The 25,475-nt window shown below is 37.2% G+C and overlaps 1 protein-coding gene across 2 annotated transcripts in view; it reads right to left on the reverse strand.

Annotated features, from left to right (window-relative positions):
• ERO1A (endoplasmic reticulum oxidoreductase 1 alpha) overlaps positions 1 to 25,475 on the reverse strand; it is a 53,582-nt gene that overhangs the window by 22,241 nt on the left and 5,866 nt on the right. For both annotated transcript variants that reach the window (XM_081292669.1, XM_081292668.1), the window contains exons 2-6: positions 17,201 to 17,320; positions 16,126 to 16,209; positions 11,186 to 11,224; positions 1,187 to 1,263; positions 1,018 to 1,091 (exon numbers count right to left, since the gene is read on the reverse strand). In XM_081292669.1, coding sequence (XP_081148795.1) covers positions 1,018 to 1,091; positions 1,187 to 1,263; positions 11,186 to 11,224; positions 16,126 to 16,209; positions 17,201 to 17,320 — 394 coding nt within the window. The remainder of the gene's footprint in view (positions 1 to 1,017; positions 1,092 to 1,186; positions 1,264 to 11,185; positions 11,225 to 16,125; positions 16,210 to 17,200; positions 17,321 to 25,475) is intronic.

The following is a 25,475-nucleotide window of genomic DNA, read 5'->3' on the forward strand; positions in this document are numbered from 1 at the left end:
GATACCAAGGATTGAACCCAGGAGTGCTTAATCACTGAGCCACATCCCACAGCCCTTTTTATTTTTTATTTAGAGATGGTCTTGCTAAGTTGCTTAGGGCCTTGCTAAGTTGCTGAGGCTGGCTTTTCACTCCTCCTGCATCAGCCTCCCAAGCTGCTGAGATTACAAAGTATACCACCATGCCCAGCCAGAAGTAAGTTTTGGTAATTCCTACATTTTAGCTACTTGTGCAAAATGCATGTGTGTATTGCAAAACTTATCAAAATTACTATATACTTCAAACTGCAAAATTTAAGAGGTAATTTTTTTTCTAGAAATCAAGTTTTCTTTTTTAATAGTTCTATTATGGTAAAATATATATGAAACAAAATCCCGCCAGTTCAACCATATTTAAATGTACCTCAAGCAACATTAACAACATTCACAATGTTGTATAACTGTCACCAGTTTGTTTCCAAAACTCTTCCATAACCCCAAAGAGAAACTCTGCAGTCATCTCACCATAATTCTTCATTCCCAGCCCTACAACCTCCAGTAACCTCTGATCTACATTCTGTATATGAATTTGCCCATTTTAGATAGTTTATGTAAGTGGACTCATATAATACTTGTCCTTTGTATCTGGTTTATTTCACTTAGCATGTTTTCAAGGTTCATCCATGTTGTACCCTATGTCAGAACTTCATTCCTTTTTATGGCTCAGTAGAATTTTATTAAATGGATATACCACATTTGCTTATTCATCCATCTGGTGAGAGACACAGGTTGTTTATACTTTCTGGCTACTGGGAATGATGCTGCAACGAACACTGGTTTACCCAAATCTGTTTGAGTCTCTGTCTTCAATTCTTTTGAATGTGTACCTAGAAATGGAACTGTTAGGTCATATGGTAATTCTGTTTAGCTTTTTGGGGAGCTGTCAAACTATTAGAAACTGAGTTTTAAAAAAAAGATTCAAAATTTTATCTTAGGTATAATTTTAAACATAACATGTAGTATAAAAAACTATCAGCTTACCATCAGCTTCACAGAAGTTGTCAGAAGAATCATCATGCTTGGTCCACTGAAGAACAGCCTTCTGTGTTTCCTCACTTCAAAAAAAATGAACAGTGTGATTCTTTTTTTCAAATTAACATGTGATATGAAAGAAACAAAGCACCACTAAAAAAGAAAAGAAAAATCATACCTCAGTGATTCATCCACTGCTCCGAGTCGTTCAGCTTGCTCACATTCTTCGATGAGATTATTGGCTTCTTCAGAATACTAAAATGAAAAATAGAGTAAATAGAATACAATTTACTGCATTTAAAAAAACTTTTGAAAGAATTTAGACACTATCTAAGGCTCTCTTGATATTTGGTACCATCATCTTGACTTCAAAACTAAAAAGAAACCATTAAGCACTCACATTTCCTCTTGAAGCTAAAAAATAAGTAAAGGTTTTGGAACATGGCCGCCGACGAGGAAGCAGCGATTCTAATGTCTCCACCTTAACGGGATCAAAAAGACCTTTTGGAACAGCGGCAGTCTACATACTGAGGAACTTCTAGCAAAATTCCGTGAAGAGGGGTCCCGCCGGGAATTGGTAGGTCTATTAAAAGTGTCAGTTTGTGGCCACCGGGACTCGGGGCCCGGGGACTGCGGTACTTGCCGGAGAGGGGCTGTCGCCTCCCCAGCCCCGGGTGCCGCTGGAGCCGCGAGCCAGAAAGACACGGACCGGGCCGCGGTGCGGCTAGAAGCCGGGAACGCCGGGGGCGGAGAGAGCGACCGGGGCAGTGCTGGCTGTGGAGGCCGCGGCGGAGAAAGGCGTGGGAGCCCGAGGCTGAGACACACCGGAGGGAGCGAGCTAGCGCCCCGCCATCATCCCGAAATAGCGAGAAGAGGAAGATGGCGGCGGGAAGTGAGTAAGCCTCTCCGGGCTCCGCGCCCCGCGCCGCGTCTGAAAAGCTGAGACAGACAGCTGCGACTCGGCATTAATCCATCCGGCTGAGGTGGCTGGTCAGCCCTTCACATCCTACGGAGGTGGATGCCTGCTGGGCCTTCGTGGGTAGTGGCTGCAGGGTCCAGGCGGGGCTGGGGAGAGACAGTGGGGACCCGCCCGTTGCGTTGGTCGCCCGGCAGGGGGAGGCGAACTGTCGCCGTTTGCGGGGGACACCACTATGGCGGAGGGCTGGCGTCGCAGGACTGCGGCGGTAGAGATAACTTCATTGAAGCCTGCTGCTACAGGTGTGTGGACCCCTGGCTTTCCCTCTCCACGCATCGGGGAAACCTTAAGGGCCCCTCCCAGCTCTCCCGTGAGTGCTACAGCCAGCCCGAGGGAGTCAGAGGTGTGGGACTGCCGCTCCCGCCAGGGCTGACTGCTGAGGCCTCTTGCACCAGCTACGGGGGAGTGGCTACCGGAGGGCAAGTAAAATTCGCTGAGGATTCTCAGCCCCAAGCTCTACAAACTTAGGGTCTGAGGGAATGGCAATCTGGAGGAGTGAGCCCAGTCGTTCATGAAAACAGGGCTCCCGGGAGCAGCAGACCTGGCCTGTAGCCAGTATAGTGGTGAGAGGGGCCTGGCTAGAGGAAAAGTAGAAGTGATTGGACACAAGAGGAGGCCCTAGGCACTCAGGATTGGAGACTCGCACAGTCTGGGAGGAGCTGCTGCACACTGATTGGTTCCCGCGTACTGACAGGAGAGACTTGGCCTGGTGGGCACAGCGCCACCTAGTGGAAGAGAAGTTAATCAAACTCTAAGACGGCATTTATTAGTTTTGTTTTTGTTTTTTTTTTTTGATTTGGGTTTTTCTTTCATCTTCATTTTTATATCTTGTTTTTTTTTCTTTTTCTTTTTTTTCTTCATCTTTCTCTTCTAATTTTAATTTTAATTTTTTTTAATTATTATTATTTTTTTTAATTTTTTTTCTTTTTTAGTTCCTATTTCTTTCTTCTTTTTTCTTTTCATTTTTCTTATCCCCCCTTCCTTGAATTCTACCTGCCTACTCTCATTCTCCTTAGTGACTTCTTCCCTTCCCTTCTAATACCTTTCCTCCCAAGCATCAAATAAATTTATAGGAATAAGCAGTAACTCATCAGTCAAACAGAACAAGAAGCAACATGAGCAGCTTCAAGAAACAAGGAAGAAAAGGAGTACAAACAATGCAGGACAGCCTAAATATTCAGGAGGACCTAGAGTCATCAGAAAAATGGTCATATAAAGACCTCAAGGAACACCTTAGACAGATGGAATGGAACCTTAAAGAGGATACAAGACAGCAAATTCAAGCAGCGAAAGAACACAATGAGAAGGAATTACATAAACAGCTAAAAGAAGAAGTTAAGCATCTTTATCAGGAGATAGAGATTATAAAAAATAATCAAACAATAATTCTAGAAATGAAGGAAACGATAAACCAAATTAAAAACTCAATTGAGAGTATCACTAACAGAGTGCAGCAAGTAGAAACCAGAATGTCAGATAATGAAGACAAAATATACCATCTTGAAAAGAGTCTAGCCAACTCAGACAGGCTGGTAAAAAATCACGAGAAAAACATCCAAGAGTTATGGGATAACATGAAGAAACCAAACTTACGAGTCATCGGGATAGAAGAAGGTGCAGAGATTCAAACCAAGGGAATGAGAAACCGGCTGAATGAAATAATTACAGAAAACTTTCCAGAAATAAAAAAGGAAACAGATATACAAATTGAAGATGCATACAGGACACCGAGCACACAAAATCACAGTAGACCAACGCCAAGACACATTGTTATGAAGATATCCAATATACAGAACAAAGAGAAAATATTAAAAGCTACAAGAGAAAGGAGACAGATTACATTTAGGGGTAAACCAATACGGTTAACAACGGATTTTTCATCACAGACACAGAAAGCAGGAAGGTCATGGAACAATGTATTTCAAACACTGAAAGACAATGGATGCCAAACAAGAATTCTGTATCCAGCAAAATTAAGCTTCAGGTATGACAACGAAATAAAGATCTTTCATGATAAACAAAAGTTAAAAGAATTTGCAGCCAGAAAACCTGCACTGCAAAGCATTTTGAGCAAAACACTACACGAGGAAGAAATGAAAAACAATAACCAAAATCATCAGTGGGAAGTGCCTCAATAAAGACAGAGGGCGAGGGGAAAGATAATCAAGGAGAAACAAACTAATTTTTTTTTAAAAAAAAAAAAAGGATAAACAATCAAACATGGATGGAAGTTCAAACCATATATCAATAGTAACTCTGAATGTTAATGGCCTAAACTCTCCAATAAAGAGACATAGGCTGGTATCATGGATTAAAAAAACAAATCCAACAATATGCTGCCTCCAGGAGACACATCTGATTGGAAAAGACATACACAGGCTGAAGGTGAAAGGATGGGAAAAAATATACCACGCACACAGTTCTCGTAAGCAAGCAGGAGTGGCCATCCTCATATCGAATAAAATCGACTTCAAGACTAAGTTAATCAAAAGGGATAAAGAAGGTCATTATATACTGTTAAAAGGAACCAAACACCAACAAGACATAACAATTATCAATATTTATGCACCAAATAATGGTGCTGCGACATTCATAAAACAAATTCTCCTCAAGTTCAAGAATCAAATAGACCACAACACAATAATTATGGGTGACTTCAACACACCTCTCTCACCATTGGACAGATCCTCCAAACAAAAGTTGAATAAAGAAACTATAGAACTCAATATCACAATCAATAACCTAGACTTAACTGACATATATAGAATATATCAACCATCATCAAGTGGATATACTTTTTTCTCAGCAGCACATGGATCCTTCTCAAAAATAGACCATATATTATGCCATACGGCAACCCTCAGTAAATATAAAGGGGTGGAGATAATACCTTGCATTTTATCTGATCATAATGGAATGAAACTGGAAATCAATGATAAAAGAAGGAAGGAAAAATCCTACATCACATGGAAAATGAACAATATGTTACTGAATGATCAATGGGTTACAGAAGACATAAAGGAGGAAATCAAAAAATTCTTAGAGATAAATGAAAATACAGACACAACATATCGGAATCTATGGGACACAATGAAAGCAGTTTTAAGAGGAAAATTCATCGCCTGGGGGTCATTCCTCAAAAAAAGAAAAAACCAACAAATAAATGAGCTCACACTTCATCTCAAAGCCCTGGAAAAGGAAGAGCAAAACAACAGCAAATGTAGCAGAAGGCTAGAAATAATTAAAATCAGAGCGGAAATCAATGAAATTGAAACAAAAGAAACTATAGAAAAAATTAACAAAACTAAAAGTTGGTTCTTCGAAAAAATAAATAAGATCGACAGACCTTTAGCCATGCGAATGAAGAGAAGAAGAGAGAGAACTCAAATTACTAACATACGGGATGAAAAAGGCAATATCACAACAGATGCTACAGAAATACAGAAGACAATTAGAAATTATTTTGAAAACCTATATTCGAACAAAATAGAAGATAGTGAAGACATCGATAAATTTCTTAAGTCATATGATTTACCCAGACTGAGTCAGGAGGATAGACACAATTTGAACAGACCAATATCAATGGATGAAATTGAAGAAGCCATCAAAAGACTACCAACCAAGAAAAAACCAGGACCGGATGGGTATACAGCGGAGTTTTACAAAACCTTTAAAGAAGAATTAATACCAATACTTTTCAAGTTATTTCAGGAAATAGAAAAAGAGGGAGCTCTTCCAAATTCATTCTATGAGGCCAACATCACCCTGATTCCGAAACCAGACAAAGACACCTCAAAGAAAGAAAACTACAGACCAATATCTCTAATGAACCTAGATGCAAAAATCCTCAATAAAATTCTGGCGAATCGAATACAAAAACACATCAAAAAAATTGTGCACCATGATCAAGTAGGATTCATCCCTGGGATGCAAGGATGGTTCAACATACGGAAATCAATAAATGTTATTCACCACATCAATAGACTTAAAAATAAGAACCATATGACCATCTCGATAGATGCAGAGAAAGCATTTGACAAAGTACAGCATCCCTTTATGTTCAAAACATTAGAAAAATTAGGGATAACAGGAACTTACCTTGACATTGTAAAAGCTATCTATGCTAAGCCTCAGGCTAGCATCATTGTGAATGGACAAAAGTTGAAGGCATTCCCTCTAAAATCCGGAACAAGACAGGGATGCCCTCTATCTCCACTTCTATTCAATATAGTTCTCGAAACACTGGCCAGAGCAATTAGACAGACGAAAGAAATTAAAGGCATAAAAATTGGAAAAGAAGAACTTAAATTATCACTATTTGCAGATGACATGATTCTATACCTAGAAGACCCAAAAGGGTCTACAAAGAAACTACTAGAACTAATAAATGAATTCAGCAAAGTGGCAGGATATAAAATCAACACGCATAAATCAAAGGCATTTCTGTATATCAGCGACAAAACTTCTAAAACGGAAATGAGGAAAAACACTCCATTCACAATATCCTCAAAAAAAAAATAAAATACTTGGGAATTAACCTAACAAAAGAGGTAAAAGATTTATATAATGAAAACTACAGAACCCTAAAGAGAGAAGTTGATGAAGATCTTAGAAGATGGAAAAACATACCCTGTTCATGGATAGGCAGAACTAACATCATCAAAATGGCGATATTACCAAAAGTTCTCTATAGGTTTAATGCAATGCCAATCAAAATCCCAACGACATATCTTGTAGAAATTGACAAAGCAATCATGAAATTCATATGAAAAAATAAAAGACCCAGAATAGCAAAAGCAATTCTAAACAGGAAGTGTGAATCAGGTGGTATAGCGATACCAGATTTCAAACTATATTACAGAGCAATAGTGACAAAAACAGCATGGTACTGGTACCAAAACAGGCGGGTGGACCAATGGTTTAGAATAGAGGACATAGAGACTAATCCACAAAGTTACAACTATCTTATATTTGATAAAGGGGCTAAAAGCATGCAATGGAGGAAGGATAGCATCTTCAACAAATGGTGTTGGGAAAACTGGAAATCCATATGCAACAAAATGAAACTGAATCCCTTTCTCTCGCCATGCACAAAAGTTAACTCAAAATGGATCAAGGAGCTTGATATCAAACCAGAGACTCTGCGTCTGATAGAAGAAAAAGTTGGCTCCGATCTACAAATTGTGGGGTCGGGCTCCAAATTCCTTAATAGGACACCCATAGCACAAGAGTTAACAAGAAGAATCAACAAATGGGACTTAATTAAACTTAAAAGTTTTTTCTCAGCAAGAGAAACAATAAGAGAGGTAAATAGGGAGCCTACATCCTGGGAACAAATTTTTACTCCTCACACTTCAGATAGAGCCCTAATATCCAGAGTATACAAAGAACTCAAAAAAATAGACAATAAGATAACAAATAACCCAATCAACAAATGGGCCAAGGACCTGAACAGACACTTCTCAGAGGAGGATATACAATCAATCAACAAGTACATGAAAAAATGCTCACCATCTCTAGCAGTCAGAGAAATGCAAATCAAAACCACGCTAAGATACCATCTCACTCCAGTAAGATAGGCAGCCACTATGAAGTCAAACAACAACAAGTGCTGGTGAGGATGTGGAGAAAAGGGTACACTTGTACATTGCTGGTGGAACTGCAAATTGGTGGGGCCAATTTGGAAAGCAGTTTGGAGATTCCTGGGAAAGATGGGAATGGAACCACCATTTGACCCTGCTATTGCCCTTCTCGGACTATTCCCTGAAGACCTTAAAAGAGCATGCTACAGGGATACTGCCACATCGATGTTCATAGCAGCACAATTCACAATTGCTAGACTGTGGAACCAACCCAGATGCCCCTCAGTAGATGAATGGATAAAAAAAATGTGGCATCTATACACAATGGAGTACTATGCAGCAATAAAAAACGACAAAATCATACAATTTGCAGGGAAATGGACGGCACTAGAGCAGATTATGCTCAGTGAAGCTAGCCAATCCCTAAAAAACAAATGCCAAATGTCTTCTTTGATATAATGAGAGCAACTATGAACAGGGCAGGGAGGAAGAGTAGGAAGAAAAGAGTAACATTAATCAGTGACATGAGATGGGAGGGAAAGGGAGAGATGAGGAAAATTGCATGGAGATGAAGGGAGACCCTCATTGCTATACAAAATTACATATAAGAGGTTGGGAGGGGAATGGGAAAATAAACAAGGAGAGAAATGAATTACAGTAGAGGGGGTAGAGAGAGAAGAAGGGAGGGGAGGGGAGGGGGGATAGTAGGGGATAGGAAAGGTAGCAGAATACAACAATTACTAATAGGGCAATATGTAAAATTATGGATGTGTAACCGACGTGATTCTGCAATCTGCATTTGGGGTAAAATTGGGGGTTCATAACCCACTTCAATCTAATGTATGAAGTATGATATGTCAAGAGCTTTGTAAAGTTGTGAACAACCAATAAAAAAATAAATAAAAATAAAAAATATGTAAAAAGCTTTGCCTTTAAAATGTCTATGAAGAACATTTTAGGGGGGTAGGGGATACCAGGGATTGAACTCAGGGGCACTCAGCCACTGAGCCACATCCCTAGCCCTATCTTGTATTTTACTTAGAGTCAGGGTCCCACTGAGTTGCTTAGGGCCTCACTGTTGCTGAGTCTGGCTTTGAACTCGCAATCCTCCTGCCTCAGCCTCCAGAGCCACTGGGAATACAGGTGTGTACCACTGTGCCTGGCCATGAAGAATATCTCTGAGTGTAAGGAAGTCTTGTGGCAAGTAGTCAAAAGATATTGTCCTGTGGCTGGGATTGTGGCTCCACAGTAGAGCGCTCGCCTAGCACGGGCGCGACCCGGGTTCGATTCTCAGCACCACATAAAAATAAAGGCATGTGTTGTGTCCATCTACAAAAAAGATTCTCTCTCTCTCTCTCTCTCTCTCTCTCTCTCTCTCAAAAAAAAAAAAAAAGAGAGAGAGATTGGCCTGCTTTTCTAATGGCCTAACAGCATCAATTTTTTCTTCCATTACCTTATAAGTGGTGGGAACATCATGCCATGATGCTAGGAGTACCCTGGAGCTTCCCAGGTCTTTGCAAAAAGTATTCTGCTATCTTTAGGCATTTGTAAGATATTCTTAAACCATATTTCTTTTCAATGTCTAAGTCTATCCAAGAGCATTTTACCACTGAGCTAATTTGCTGCCTTTTTTTTTTTTTAATTTTGAGTCAGGGTCTCACTAATTTGCAGAGCTTAGCCTTGAATTCGTCATCCTCCTGCCTCAGCCTCCAGAGTCAGTGGATTATAGGAATCTGTCATCATGCCTAGCCTTCAATAATATGTTTTCAACATCAGCTTCATCTTAAAAAATTTATGGTCATTACTTAGTATGTACATCATTTGATAATAAACACTTTTATCTTCATTGGTAAAATTTGTACACAAATATGAGTTATGCATGTGTCTTCATGACAAATCCAATTCTGCTCCTTTGATTTCTTGATTTAGGTAATACACCATTTTTATCCAGAAAATTATTTTTATCAAGATCTATATAGGTAGGACACAAAAATTATTTTATCTTTAATTTTTAACTTTAACTGAATTTACACTAGCATTCACAAGAGTGATAAAGGTTTTCCTTCTATAGAAGGAACTTCCAAAAGTTTTTGTTGTTGTTGTCTCCAGATTTTTTTTTTTTTGACAGTACTTGGGAATGAACACAAGGGCACTCTACCACTGAGTCTCATCCCCAGCCCTTTTTATTTATTTTGAGATAGGGTTTCACTAAGTTGCTGAGGGTGGCCTCTAACTTGCTATCCTCTTGCCTCAGCCTTCTGAGTCACTGGGATTTATAAGCATGTGCCATAATCCCTGATTCAAGTTTTACTTTGAATAAACTGAAAGAGATGAGTCCATTAATTGAATGAAAAATGTCAAACAATTTTGTGGAATTAAATTATTTTCTGTTTGAAACAGTTAATAATGACATCATTTAACTATGTGCAAAGTTCTGTCATTGATGTCAACAAGTCAATGTTGTGAGTTCACACTTTAACTCTTCATATGTACAAGGAAATGTGGAATCAAAAATTAGCAAAATTAGTTTTCATCTATGGTGGAAAGGTTCAGAATGTGGTTGCCTCTGGGAAAAGAGTGAGGATTCTGATACAGAAAAAGGCCATTAGGTGAAAATTAAAGAAATCTGAGTAAGTTAGTTATAATGTATCAGCACTGGTTCATTATTTTTAACAAATGTATCAGGATGGGGATATGGCTCAGTGATAGAGTGAGTCTTTAAAGTGCGTGAGGCCCTTGGTATAATACCCAGTAGCAACAACAACAAAAAACCCATAGATATACAATAGTTATATAAGATGATACTTATAGAGGAAACTGGTTATGCGTTTTATGGAAACTCTAAACTATCTTCACAATTTTTCTGTAAATTTAAAACTGCTACAAAAATAAAAGTTTATTTTAAATCAGGTATGGTGGCACACACCTGTAATCCTAATGACTCAGGAGGCTGAGGCAGGAAGATCTCAAGTTCGAGGCCATCCTCAGCAACTTAGAGAAGACCTAAGCAACTTAGCGAGACTTTGTCTCAATATAAAACATAAAAAGGACTCAGTAGTAAAACACCTATGGGTTCAATCCCCAGTAAACCTTCCCACCAAAAAAATTTTATTTTAAGAGAGAGACATAAAAGACACATAAATCAAATGCAATGTGCAGGTAAATTTGAATCCTGTTTCAAACAAACTATTAATGTATTTATGAAACATCAGAGAAATATGAACCCTGACTATGGGTATTTTATTAAAGAGTATTTTTGTCTTAGAGATATATGTGAATTATGAATAAACATAATGATTTATCTGAGATTGGCTTTAAAATAATTGGGAAAATAGAGTGAGAGGTACAGCTGAGGCAGGTTTGATCATACACTGATAACTGCTGGGTGACAGATGTTTGGGGTTTTTTCCTTTTCTCTACTTTTGTTTATTTTTGATACTTTGAATAATAAAAGATTAAATGAAAACAAACAAAAGGATTTAGAGCCACTGAATTAAAAACTTTCAAGAGATTTCACTGTAATGAGAAACAGAGATGGGTACATCTAGGTGAAAGAGAAAATGTTTTTTTCAAGCTTTTTGTCAAGGTACTAGACACATCAGTAAGTATATGTATATACCTTATAGCTTGCAGATTTAATCCCATCAGGAACTTCATCCTGAAAAAGAAAAAAATATGCATTTTTTTAGATAACATTTATCATGTCTTCTGAAAAAAATTAAATTTATGAGAAAAATCACAAAACAAATTATTGAAATTAACAGTTTATTTTTGGGGCTGGGGATGTGGCTCAAGCGGTAGCGCGCTCGCCTGGCATGCGTGCGGCCCAGGTTCGATTCTCAGCACCACATACAAACAAAAGATGTTGTGTCCGCCGATAACTAAAAAATAAAAAATATTAAAAAATTCTCTCTCTCTCTTTCTCTCTCTCCCTCTCTCACTCTCTCTTTTAAAAAAAAAACAGTTTATTTTTAACTAAAACTACTCAGGCAATTTTTATATTATTTCCTTAAAGGAAATAAAAATTCAAAAACAAACTAATAAAATAATCACATATGATAGCATGGAAATGTAAAAACAGTTATTGAGTCATTATTCTTTTTGATATTCAAACTGTCCCTCTATAAGTCACTAAGTGCTGACTTAATCTTAGCACCTGCATCCTTTTGATATTCCTTTGGTAGTCCTTAGCAGCATGCTTTGTTTTGTTTTGTTTGACAAAATTTTTCAGGTTCATCTTGTGTAGCTAGTATTTTAAGGCGCTCCAGTTCTTTTCAGAGGAAACTAGAAGTGGTTTTTAGGTGTGTTGGCCACTTACTCACTACAGGAACTATCTGCCTGTCCTCAAAGTGATGCTGTGGGCAGATAAGGATGCAGCAGAACTCTGTAAACTGCAGGGTTCTCTTCCTTCTAGGGTACATGCCTAGAAGGGTGTGCATCACTTTATTGTGTATACTTCCAGACTCTGAACTAGATCAAAGAGTGTTCTTTTTCAATAGCTATACATTTAGAAAATTTCTAATTTTTTTCACATAACAAAGAATGTCAAATTTATAAATATAGTTCAGTAGAACTGACATCTCTACAATATTCAGATCTGCTTTATGGTCATCATCTATGAACATCTGACCAATTACTAAGTAAAATTCCTAATCAGATTTCTAGGTCAAAGGGTATGTGCCTTTTCATTTTTGATGCATTTGCCAAATTATCTCCAAAAAGACTTAACCACCATAATACTCATTTCTTATCCCAGACTCACAATAAACATTGTTATTCTTTTTTTTGCATTGGCCAATCAATAACGGAGATGAAAGAACCGGATTTTGCAGGATTGCAAAGACAACAAATGACTGGTTTCTCTGTGTATAAAAAGATTCCAGCCTCAATGGGCAGAACATCTGCCTCACTCAAATTTTCTCTGGAATCAGTATACAAATCAAGGGATGTGGTTTTCAAAGTGCCCAACATAAGGAAGAAAACTTCAGTTTTTACTACTTTTCTCTCTCCTGCTAGGTCACAGGGTATAACCTGAACTAAAAAAGGAAATCAAAGTGTTGACAAAAAGGGAACTGGTCTTTGTCCCTTGTTCAGCTACAAAAGGCATTACCAAAGTAAGCAGCAGACCATCTGAGTAGTGAGTTGACTGAGTTTGACCAAATGCATATGTTAGAATAAGGAAGAACTGCTCATTGTTTGAGGTGTGAGGATGTCACTGTGGTCATGAAGTAATGTCCCTTCTTTCAGAGGCACACTGAAGCATACAATATTGAGATGTCAAGATATCAGTAATGCAGGGGCTGGGGTTGTAGCTCAGTGGCAGAGCACTTGCCTAGCTTGTGTGAAGCACTGGGTTCGATTCTCAGCACCACATATAAATAAATAAATAAAGATCCATCAACAACTAATAAAAATATTTTTTTAAAAAAAGATATCAGTAATGCACAATATAAATGTTAAATCTTAAAGATGACAATTTAAGCTATAGCAAATATTCCCAAGGACTCAAAATGATCTTTAATCACTCTTTGTTTCCAACATATCACCCTATTAGGAATTATTAGAACTGAGCCCAGGCTTGTCCCAAGAGGAATATAAATAATTCACTTCCTCACTGGCATTTGGAGTGGAGTTTCTCTCACTCTCCTTCCTCAGCTTGCTGTTCCTCTCTGCTCTCAGTTTGTACACTTTAACCTATAGTTGGGCAATCATACTTGTGTTGAAATGATCACTTAGTGTTTCTCTTCTCTACTAAACCATAGCTTCTCAAGGTCACAGCTAAGCTTGTATGCCCAGGTCCCACCACACAGTAGACCCTCACAAAATACTCATTATTGAGCCAAATTACATTCAAATGCCAATTGATATTACTTCACCAATCTCTTCTCCATCACCTCATGTTTTACATATATTTCCCCCAACACTGCCAGTTGTCCTAAAACTCAGGTCTAATCATGGTACTTCTTTGCCAAGCTTATAAATTTAATGTTTATAAATTTAATGTTTTCCAATTACCTTCATTTAAAAGTAAAAACCTCCAGTATGATATCAGTTTAAGAAGAAAGCAGTAGTATTGACATGAAAGCATCTCAGTCCCAGTTTTTGTTTCTGTTTTGTCCTCCAATAAGAAATTGGTTTAATGAATAATGGTGTCTTCATAGCATGTAGCCACAACCAAGAATGAGAAGCTTTTTATATAACTCAGCTCCAGTTCTGCTGAAGCTGAGGTAACTAGATCCTACCTTAGTTTTTCAGTTTAAATACCCCCAACTAATTTTTCCTCTTACTAAAATATAATGTCAAGAACTTATAAAATATAGTAAAGCATTTAAATTGATAACCTCACTATAATGATATGTTCATGCTTTCAAGACAGTAATTGCTGTCTTGAAACCTTTGAGAGGTGAGGCCTCATGGAAGGTCTTTAGGTCACTGGGAGAGTGCTCTTGATGGAGCTTCTACTGGCCTCTTCCTCTTCCTCTTTTTTGCTTTCTAACCATGAGGTGATTGGTTTTCCTCTGCCACAGACTCTCCACCATGATGTGCTGCCTCACCACAGGTCCAAAGCTACAGGGAATCAATCATGCATGACTTGAACCTCCAACATCATGAGTCAAAATAAACCTTTTCTTCTTATAAGTTGATTATCTTAGGTATTTTGTGACAATAATGGGAAGTCAACTAACACAGTAACATAAGTTAATGTTTTGTAAGTTAATCCTTGAGTTTTCACCAAGTTGTGTCTCTAAGGATTAATAGAACTAAATGCTTCTCATTCTCATGATAAAATATTCATAAATAATATTTTATATTTGCTTTAATACCACATGCTAGACAGGTCTATGTGAGCAATAGTTAGATTTAGAAAAATAAACTGCTCAAAAAACACAATACCACTTTCACCTCTGTTAGGGTGGCTATTATCCAAAAAGCAGAAAAATCAGTATTATCAAGGATGTGGAAAAACTGGAACCCTTGTGCACTTTTGATAGGAATGTAAAAATGGTTCAGCCACTATGGAAGAATTTGACAATTGCTCAAAAATTAAACCTAGAATTACCATATGATCCAGCAGTTCCACTTCTAGGTATACCCACAAAATTTGAGAGCCTGAGGATATAGCTCAGATAAAACATGTGCTTAGCAAGCTCCAAGGCCCAGGTTCAATCCAAAAACAAAAAAAAAAAAAAGAAAGAAAGAAAGAAAGAAAGAAAGAAAGAAAGAAAGAAGGAAGAAGAAGGAAGGAGGAGGAGGAGGAGGAGGAGGAAAATAAGGGTTTGAAGAGCTATTTATATACACATGTCCACAGCAGAATTATCCATAAGAGCCAAAGGCTCTTGTTGTGTTTCCACAACACGAAAGTGTATCAACAGATTAAAATATAACAAAATTTAGTACAGACATACGGTGCAACATTGTAACTTGGCCTTAAAGTGGAATAAAATTCTAATAAATGCTATAATATATATCAACTTAAAAACATCACTCTACATGAAATAGAAGCATATGCAAAAAAGGACAAATATAGTATTATTTCCCTTAAAGGAGGTGCCTATAATACTCAAATTCACAGAGAAAACAACAGAATGGTGGTTGCCAAATACTGAGAGGCGGGGGACCTGGGAGTTAGTGGTCAAGTGGCAACAGTTTCAGTATGGGAGGATGAGAAAGTTTTGGAGACAGGTGAAGGGTGACAGCTCCACAACAATATGAATGTACTTAATGCCACCGAACTGTACACTTAAAAATGGTTAAAATTGTAAATTCAATGCTATACATATTTTGTCACAATAAAAATAAATAAAATGAAAATATACTTTTTTTTCTTTCAGTGTTATTGTTCATACCAGGACCTTGCATATAGACAAGCACTCTACCACTGAGCTACATCCCGACCCTAACTGCTTTTAAAGGGAGGCAAAACCTACTTCATTTCAAAGTATTTCAAAAATCTCTACTTTCATAGAGTACTTCAACTTTTAATGCTCTAAGATTCCAAAGTAAAATCAGGTGTTTCGTCCACTCTCAATCTCTACCCCAGGAAATCCAAGAAAAAATTATATCAAAAAAGTAAAGAAATTTTGGGGTGGGGTTGTGGCTCAGCGGTAGAGCGCTCACCTACCTGGGTTTGATCCTCAGCACCACATAAAAATAAATAAATAAAATAAAGGTATTGTGTCCAACTACAACTAAAAAACAAAATTTGTTTTAAAAAGTAAAGGAATTTTAATTATACTTCAATTAATTTCATTTGATTATACCATACACATAACTTTTTCAGGTAAGATGTAGGAAGAAAAACAAATACCAAGCCAAGAGCACAACTAATCTCTCGAATAAATCAAGGGATTATATTAACAACAAAATTTTTATCATTATGAAGTCAGTTTAATTCAAAATAGGTTTTACACTTAGACATTTATATTTGCAATACATAAATATTAAATGTTATATTTAAACTAAGGATTGAATTATTATTTGGTTATCTTGGCCCCCTTTAAAAAATTGTAATGGATGAAAATAGGTGCAATAGATCTTAAAGGTACACATAGTTCTTACAGATTGGCAAGGTTTGACAGCACAGTCCCTTCTTCCACACTGGCTGATATCATTCCAGAAAGGACACGGCTTCTTCAGGTTTACCTGTAGAATAATCGTAGGAGTTTTAAAAATAAGAACCCCAAGATTATAATTGACAACTGCTGAATTGCTATGAATTGGTTATGTGATATGTTACAATCCTGCTATTTCTTCCACTTATTAGTCACCCAGTTCCATTGGCTGTATGTGTATAGCTGGCATAGGCAAATTGATAAGACAGTCAGAAAGACACAGACAGCCATTAACCAGACCCTGAACATACGGCAACCAAAAATCAAAACAGCTTACATTATCAACTTTTTTTTTTTTTTTTTTTTTTTTTTTGGTACAAGGGATTGAACTCAGGGGCACTCAACCACTGAGCCACATCCCCAGCCCTATTTTGTATTTTATTTAGAGACAGGGTCTCACTGAGTTGCTTAGCGCCTCACCATTGCTGAGGCTCGCTTTGAACTTGTGATCCTCCTGTCTCAGCCTCCAGAGCCGCTGAGATTACAGGCATGCATCACCGTGCCCAGCTCAACTCATACTTTTTAAAGCAAGAAACAGTTACCAAGTAGAGAAAAGTTAAATTGTGAACTCAAACTACAACTAAAGACTTCAATGATCAGATTTTCTAAATTCTTCCAGTAGTTATCTCAAGATAAAATGCTACAAGTGACTTGTTAAAATAATGAGTTTAAATAAAACCATGCTGTTTCTAAATTTTTTAATTTAGTTATTTTAATTAATTAGGGCAAATCTGATGTTTGAGAAAATTATGTACTCACTGTTTGGATAGAAATAAGTTTTTGTTCTAACTTCAATTTAAACAGGTGGTTCCTAACTATACAGTACAAAACTATCATTTTTTTATTAAAAGTATCCAATTGATGGTTTCAGAACCAAATGGTTCACTAATATAAAGTGAATTTCCTGAGTAAAGTTTCTCTCAATTTTAAATAATAGCCACAATTTTGAAGCTTAGTAATTCTTAAGAAAATGTAATTATCCATTTAAAGTATTCTTATAAAAAAATTAAAATTAAAAGTACCTTGTAATATCTGAAGTAGTCACTTTCAAGAAGTTTTTGTAGTCTTGGGAAAAGTCTGTAGTTATTAAATCTATCGATGGTTTCAACATCACAAGTACAGTCATCCAAGTAACCACTAACCTGTTCCAAAGAAAATGAAACAATAAACCAAAAATGTCCAAGATGCAACAAGATTCTTTTTCCTCATGTGGTTATTATGAAATACCTCTTACTCAATCAACCTTTATCCACCCCTCATAATTTTCTAAGATGGGGTATGACAATAGTCTAGTGATACTGTTGCTCTTACAACATCCCTAGAGCAATTCTGTAGGGTGTGCTGAGCTCATGAAAATACACACACACAGAGTTAGTTCCCTTAAAGTCATTCTGTACCCCTCCTTCCAGACCCCAGATAACTAAACCAAAGATGGGCACTGAGATAAAAGGGAGAGAAGTATCTCCCTGTGACCAGACCTGTGAACACATAAACTCAGACCATATTCCATCATGTGAACAGATAAGCATGTGAGCTAGTCAGCAGAGAGAGAAAAGATCTTAAAAGACACTCCAACAAGCATTAATAAGAGATAGCACACGTTACTCAGATTGCCTAGAGGTTCCCACTTCCACCCATCTTTCCTGAAACCCAAGTGTATCCCATTGTTGGTTTTCCTGAGACCCTGGAGTCGTACAATTTCAGTTGTCTCAGTTTTCCTTTCATTTTTATTTTTATTTTTTTTTTTAAAGAGAGAGTGATAGAGGGAGAGGGAGGGAGGGAGGGAGGGAGAGAGAGAGAGAGAGAATTTTTCAATATTTATTTTTTAGTTATCGGCGGACACAACATCGTTGTTTGTATGTGGTGCTGAGGATCGAACCCGGGCCGCACACATGCCAGAGGAGCGCGCTACCGCTTGAGCCACATCCCCAGCCCCTTCCTTTCATTTTTAGAGGATGTATAGGTCAGAGACTTGATGACTATAAAAAAAGACGTGTCACTGAATTAAAAAAAAAAACATGAATCATTATAAATTTTTAACAATCCTTAGTTAATGGGCCATAATAATTTTTATAGGTTTGGAATGGTGCTTAGAAATGATTTACATTAGCAAAACTGAAATAGAAAACTGATCACAAAGCCAATTCTGATTTTCAAATGCTCAATATTGAGGTCTTAAATCCTAGTTACTAGATAAACTATTAAATATACCTTTATGAGGATACAATGGGAAGTTATATTATAATCAGATGATGTTTTCAGTTGTGAAACTAAAATTCCTAGATGTTTACTTGAGGCTAAGCAAACATGTAACAGAAGTAATTAAACATTTCTTTTGAAAAACAAACACATAATGATTCAAAAAAAAAAAAAAAAAAAAAAAAAACCTTGGGGAAGGACTGAGGACAGGCAGCATTCTGTAGAAAAAAAAAAAAAGAGACCCTTCTGTGGTCTGAATGTCTTCATTGTAAACCACATTGGATTATATTTTAGGGATACATACTGCCTATAAAAACATATTGTTAAAATCTACTTGTAAGAAACAAAGTAAAAATATTTATTGAAATATTAAATTTAGGTGTTTATCCTTTGGAATATATAAAATCATACAATAACTTTTAATTTGAGACTATCACAAAACAGTTTGGAAAATTTTCACCTAAGAGACAAGAAGACTTTGAATTATAACAGCAATATTCAAGAGCTAAGATTTTTAATGATTTTTCTAATCTTATTTGTTTGGGGCTAATTCAGTTTCTAGAAATCTGATCTACATATTTTGTCATATAATAACTGTTTTCATTTCATATGCAAATGTGTCCTTGTAGCCTACTGAAAATTCTGAGTACACCACAATCTTAGAGTCCTCATTCTACGTGTGTGTGCACAGCGCATGTTTGGTGCAGGGGGTTGAACCCAGGGCCTGGAGCTCATGAAGCAGCACTCTAGCACTGGGCTACACCCCCAGCCCCAATGAATCCTAATTTTGGATACTAATAACACTAAAGTGCTTATAATCTAGATGATCTGATTTTTCACATGTTCTTTTGAACATTAAAAGCAAAACTTCTAAGGACAAAAGACTGTTTCTCCCCTTTGGTACAAATTATTATTCAAAGAATAACAGGCCCAGAAAGGCCACAAAGGCCAAAAGAACACCAGCAAAGCAGAGAAACTAAGCTACAAAAGGAAACAAAAGAACAGGAGAAATTTGAAAGAGTTTGGAGCAATCCATTTTTCCCCCAGAAATTCATTTTCACAGTAAGAATATATCTTCAAGACCTAGCTCAGTGTACCCACTTCCCAGAAGGCATCTCTCAGGCATATCTCATCACTACTGGGTTAACTGCCTCTCCTGTGTGCTTCCAGAGCATTCACATACTGCTATAGTATAAAAATACCTCACTGTGCTGAATTTACTATCTCCCTCCTGCCCACCAGAGAATGAAATCCTTGAGGGCAAAATCATATTTGTTCATCTTTGTGTTTCCAGTACTTAGCACCATGCTTTTAGAAAGTGCACAGTAGATGAACAATAATTATTTATGGAATGGTGGTAAATGAATGGATGAATGCTATCCACTGTCACTCATCACTGAGAATAGTGCCACACTCTCTAATGGTACCTCTGTACTACCATGTCATTTGTGACAGTGCTCAGTGCCCCAGAGCACACAAGCACACTTGGGCAGGAAGTCACTCAACATAGCAAGATAAGCAGGCAGCTACGATAAACAACCCTTCACACCCAACATTCTACCTATCTGTATAAACCAAATACAAAGGAAGCTCTGAGAAGTCCCAAATCAGAAAGGAAAAGAGGTGACATGTAGCCAAGAGACATTCGAGGAAAAGGAGGCAGGTCAAATGTTGGATTTTTAAGTCTCCTGCCCCTTATGTTAGATATGGAATAGGAGGTATTCTCCACTGTAACCACAGGTAGCAAGACAGATAAGGAAGCCACATAAAGATGGCAAGGGTTTCAGTAGATGGAGAGAGCCCAGCAAAGACAAGACAGGAAGCTACTTGGAAATCCAAGCCATCTGACAGTTTAGGTGAGCCTGCCAACAGGCAGCAGAACCTGATCTCTGGAAGAAAGCCTAGCAGGTATATTGCAAGCCCAGATCTAGTAACTAGAAAACAAGGCATGTTAGCAAAATAGAGTCACAGGAAAGGGCTAAGGTAGAAAACCTGTTACTAGAACCAGGACAGACTCTTGGAAACAAATCAAAATCCTATTACCTAATCTAAGACCAAAAGACAGGTGCCAGACTATAACAAGGATGTGCTTTAGTGTTGCTGAAGTAACTCTTCACTGTCTCCCACTGAGAGACAACTCTGGACCTGCCTCAGGAATCCGAATTTTTAAAAAATGCATAATGTATGCTAAAATGTGAAGCTTAGTGCTCTAGACTTCATGAAATCACCAGTCTTAGGTAAGGGGCCAAAATAATAGCTGGAAATAAAAAGACCCGGGTTGAGGGGCTGGGATTGTGGCTCAATGATAGAGTGCTTGCCTAGCATGCATGAGGCATTGGGTTTGATCCCCAGAAACACATAAAAATAAACAAATAAAATAAAGGTATTATGTCCATCTACAACTAAAAAAAAAAAGACCCAGGTTAAGGATGGTATATATAAATACCAATGTAGGACTGACATATAACATCACCCAGTTTAAAGGCCTAGTCTCCTAAGAGCTGAAAAGCCTTTGAAGGCCTTCTATCGCAACCTCTCAAGCAAAAATCAGCAACGCCCTCCATAGATGCACTTTAAGGAGGAGGCAGTGTTCATCAATGGTTAGTATGCATGCTCTGGAGTCAGACCTTCTTAGGTTAGAATCTCATCTTTGTCACTTAGCTAAATTTTGACCTTATCCAAGTTAGTTAATCTCTCTATTCCTCAATTCAATATCTTAATACAAAATAATGATAGTTATTATCTCACAGATTTGATATCAGGATAAAATAATACAGAGCAAATGTTCAGTAAGTGTTAAGCATTATTATCACCCAACCTTTGTTTAAATGCTTCTGGTGACAGAGATCTTACTATTCTCCTGTGACATTTTCTTACAAAAGAGAAAAAAAATAGGGTAAGTTTGCAGTTAAAATTTTCTGAAAATTTGACATCTGTAGCCCCAATGGAATAAAGAACTAAATAATAATAATAATAATAATAATAATAATAATAATAAATTAGCAGGGAAGACAGTCTCAGAAACTTTCTCCATTGATTCTGGATGATTTAGCCAAATGCAAAAGATAAGAGAAAAGAAAATTACACTGATCTATTTGCTCACTATTTTCTAGTTACAGATATTCTTTAATTTGCAATGAATGACCAAACAAAAAAACATCTTCTAGTTTTCTTCTTGAAATATCAACAAATTCTAGTCCTACCACATAATTTTAGTTTTTCACTCAAAGTGGTGTAAGACTTTACTCTTCATACTCATTCTTTTATGAAATACCTTTAAAAGTGTTCAAAGTGTCCTACTGGGCAACAAAAAATAAATAAAAGGTATCTAAACTGAAAAGGAAGAAGTAAATCGTCTCTGTTTACAGATGACATGATCTTACACAGTATATAGAAAACCCTAGAGACTCCACCAAAAATCTGTTAGAACTAACAAACAAATTTTAGAATACAAAATCAAATACAAAAATCAGTACAGTTTCGGGGCTGGGGAGGTGTAACTTAAAGTGCTTCTGCTAGGAATCACTTTAAGTTACACTGCGACAAACAAACAAACATCAATTGCATTTTTATAAATTAACACAAAATATCTGAAAAAGAAACGAAGAAGACAATCCCACTTACAATAGCATCAAAAGGAATAAATGCAAGAAATGTAACTGAGAAAGTGAAAGATCTTTACACTGAAAAAACTATAAAATGTTGATGAAAGATACTGAAGAAGACAAAAATAAATGAAAAGTCTACCACGCGGCCTGCGCAGTGGTTTCATTAATGAGGTTCTAGGCATTAAGTTAGTTAGAAGAGATTGAAATAAAACACATAAACCAGTTACCTTATTTTACATTGCTAGGTCCCAGACGGCTCACCTCCCTGGTTCCCGCCTCCAGCCGCCCAGCAGGGCAGCGAGGATTACTCTGGGCTAGCAGGAGAGAGAGAGAGGGAACACGCCTGGGAGTAGCCTTTTATTTGGGGAACAAGAGATTCAGGGGAGAATTCCATCAATGAAGGTTGAGGGGGGGCTGCACTCCAAGGTCAGGGTCAGTGATTGGGTCTCCGGGGTCAGTGGTCACGCACACCCCCACACGGATGGGCTCTCTCATCAGGAAAGGGTCGGGAAAGCTCCGACACAGCCAGAGCGCCTCAGGCCCTTAACGGGAGTCACCCAATCACGTGTCAGAATGGCTCCCCACAGAAAAGATATCCCACATTCGTGGATTTTGAAGAATTAGTAATACTAAAATGTCCATAGTACACAAAGCCATCTACAGATTCAATGCAATCCCTCTCAAAATTCCGATGACATTTTTCATAGGTATAGAAAAAGCAATCCTAAAATTCATATGAACCACAAAAGACCCCAAATAATTAAAGCCATCTTTTTTAACTTTTTTTAATATTTAGTGTTTAGTTTTAGGTGGACACAATATCTTTTATTTTACATTTATGTGGTGCTGAGAATCGAACCCAGTACCTCAAGCATGTTAGGCGAGTTCTCTTCCACTGAGCCACAACCCCAGCCCCATAAAGCCATCTTAAGCAAGAAGAACAGACTTGGAAGCAGCCTTCTTCCTAACTTCAAATTACATTATAAAAGCTATAGTAATAAAATAGTATGGTACCAGCACAAAAACAGACACACAGACCAATGGAACCCAATGGAGGCTACAGAAACAAGCCTATGCATACATGGACAACCAAACTTTGACAAAGGTTCCAAAACTCACAATGGGGAAAGAACGGTCTCCTCAATAAATGGTGCTAGGAAAACTGGACATCCATGTGCAAAAAAAAAAAAAAAAGTTTTTTATCTTACATCACACATTAAAAAAATCAACTTTACAGAATTAAATACTTAAACAAAATGCTAAACCATAAAACTCCTTAAAACAAACAAAAAACACAGGAGAAAGGTCCACAACATTGGTCTTGGCAGTGATAATTTGGAGATGGTAGTAAAAACACAGGCAATAATAACAAAAATAAGCAGGAGTAGGCAGTTAGTCTCATGCTATATTTCTCAAGAAGGTGTCTGCTTAGGGGACTATTGGGGCATACAAGAAGTGGTTGCAGGTTACAGGTAGCTCCACCTGGGGATTCCTGAGGACATGTCATTGTGGAAGATGTGGATTTCTTCATGAAACAGCCTAGGAATGAGACTGCAGATACAATACTAAAGAAGCTGGATGAATAGTACCAAAAGTATGAGGTTATGGAACTGAACCTTGCTCAAGAAAAGGAGGCTTAAAGGTCAGACTCCTGAAATGAAGCAGATTTTGTAAATTCTAAAATACATGCAGATGGAAATAAATAGCCCACCAGTTGCCTGGAGACCGAATTCTTACTGACAGACAACCTGAACTGCAAAGCTTTGTTTCCTCCCATTGATACAGTTTGTCTGTGGTTGGAGGCTTATGTAATAGTTGAATATGATACTGGTGAAGCTCAGGCATTGTTGGGAAAGACTTTATCAACTACCACAAAAAAATCTGGATTCTCTTGAGGAAAACATTGACTTTCTTTGAGATCAATTTACTACTACAGAAGTCAATATGGCCAGGGTTTATAATTGGACATGAAGAGCAGAAACAAACAGGAGTCTACCAAGAACAAAGCATAATGCTGACAATCTGGTTCAGGTTGCTGGGTGTGGTGGTGCACACCTGTAATCCCAGCGGCTCTAGAGACTGAGACAGGAAGATCACAAGTTCAAAGCCAGCCTCAGCAAAAGTGAGGCGCTAAGAACTCAGTGAGACCCTGTCTCTAAATAAAGTACAAAATAGGACTGGGGATATGGATCAGTGGTCAAGGGCCCATGAGTTCAATCCTGGTACCCTCCCCCAAAAAAATGTGGTTCAGTTTTACAAATGTGTTATTTTAAATACTCCAGCATTCATTCTTCAAGACGGACATAACTGAATGTTTTTTAACAGCAACAGTGATTAAAACGTTTTTAAAAATATTAATAAGTGAGACTACATCAAACCAAAATGTTTCTGAACAGCAAAGGAAAAAAATCAACAAAATGAAAACAGCCTGTAAAATGGGAGAAAATTTGCAAACTACCTGTCTGATAAGAAGTTAATATCCCAAATATACCAAGAATTCATGCAACTCAAGAGAGAGAGAAAGAGGGTGGGGGGAAGAGCTGACTAAAAAGAATGAAAAAAGAACCTGAATAGAAATTTTTACAAAGACATACAAAGGACTAACAAACAAATATGTGGAAAATGTGTTCAATATCACTTATCATGTAATCATCAGGGGAATTCACATCAAAACCACAATAAAATAAATAACAAATATTGATGAGACTGTAGAGAAAACAGAACCCTTATACATTGTTGGCAGGAATGTAAATTGGTACAGCCCCACTATGATAAACAAGGTGGTTCCTCAAAAACAAAATAAATAAATAGAACTATCACATGATCCAGCAATTCCACTTCCTTGATACATAGCCAAAGAAAATAAAAATAGTTCTGTCATTAAAGAGATATCTGCACTCCTATGTTCACTGCATCATTATTCACAATAGTTGGAATATAGAAATAATATAAGTATCTGTCAAGGAGTCCTGCCATTTGTAACAACCTGGATGAACCTGGAGGACATTATGCTAAGCAAAATAAGCCAGATGCAAAGTGAAATAATATCAGGATTTCATTGATACATGAAATCTAAAATAAAAAGTCAAACCTATAGCATCAGAAAGGAGAAAAGTGGTTACTAGGGGTTGTGGGTACAGAAAGTAGTAAAAAATTAATAAATTCTGGAGACTTAATGTACAGTATGGTGACTATTACTGTACAAGGTCATATAATGTATTATATACTTGAAATTCTTAAATAATATCACCATGCAGGTGTACAAAAAAGGTTACTATGTGAAGTAATAGATATGTAAGTCAACTTTATTATAGTAATCATCTCCCAAAATATATGTATATCAAATGTCATGTTGTATACATTGAATATATGCAATTTTTGTCAATTATGCCTCAATACAGAGGAAGAAAACATAAATAAATAAATGTATGTGCTCAAAGTATGATTTATTTGGTACAGAGCTTCAGGTATATTTAATTTCATTTTGTTT

This window comes from Spermophilus citellus, assembly GCF_964194105.1.
Source record: "Spermophilus citellus genome assembly, chromosome: 4".
NCBI lineage: Eukaryota > Metazoa > Chordata > Mammalia > Rodentia > Sciuridae > Spermophilus > Spermophilus citellus.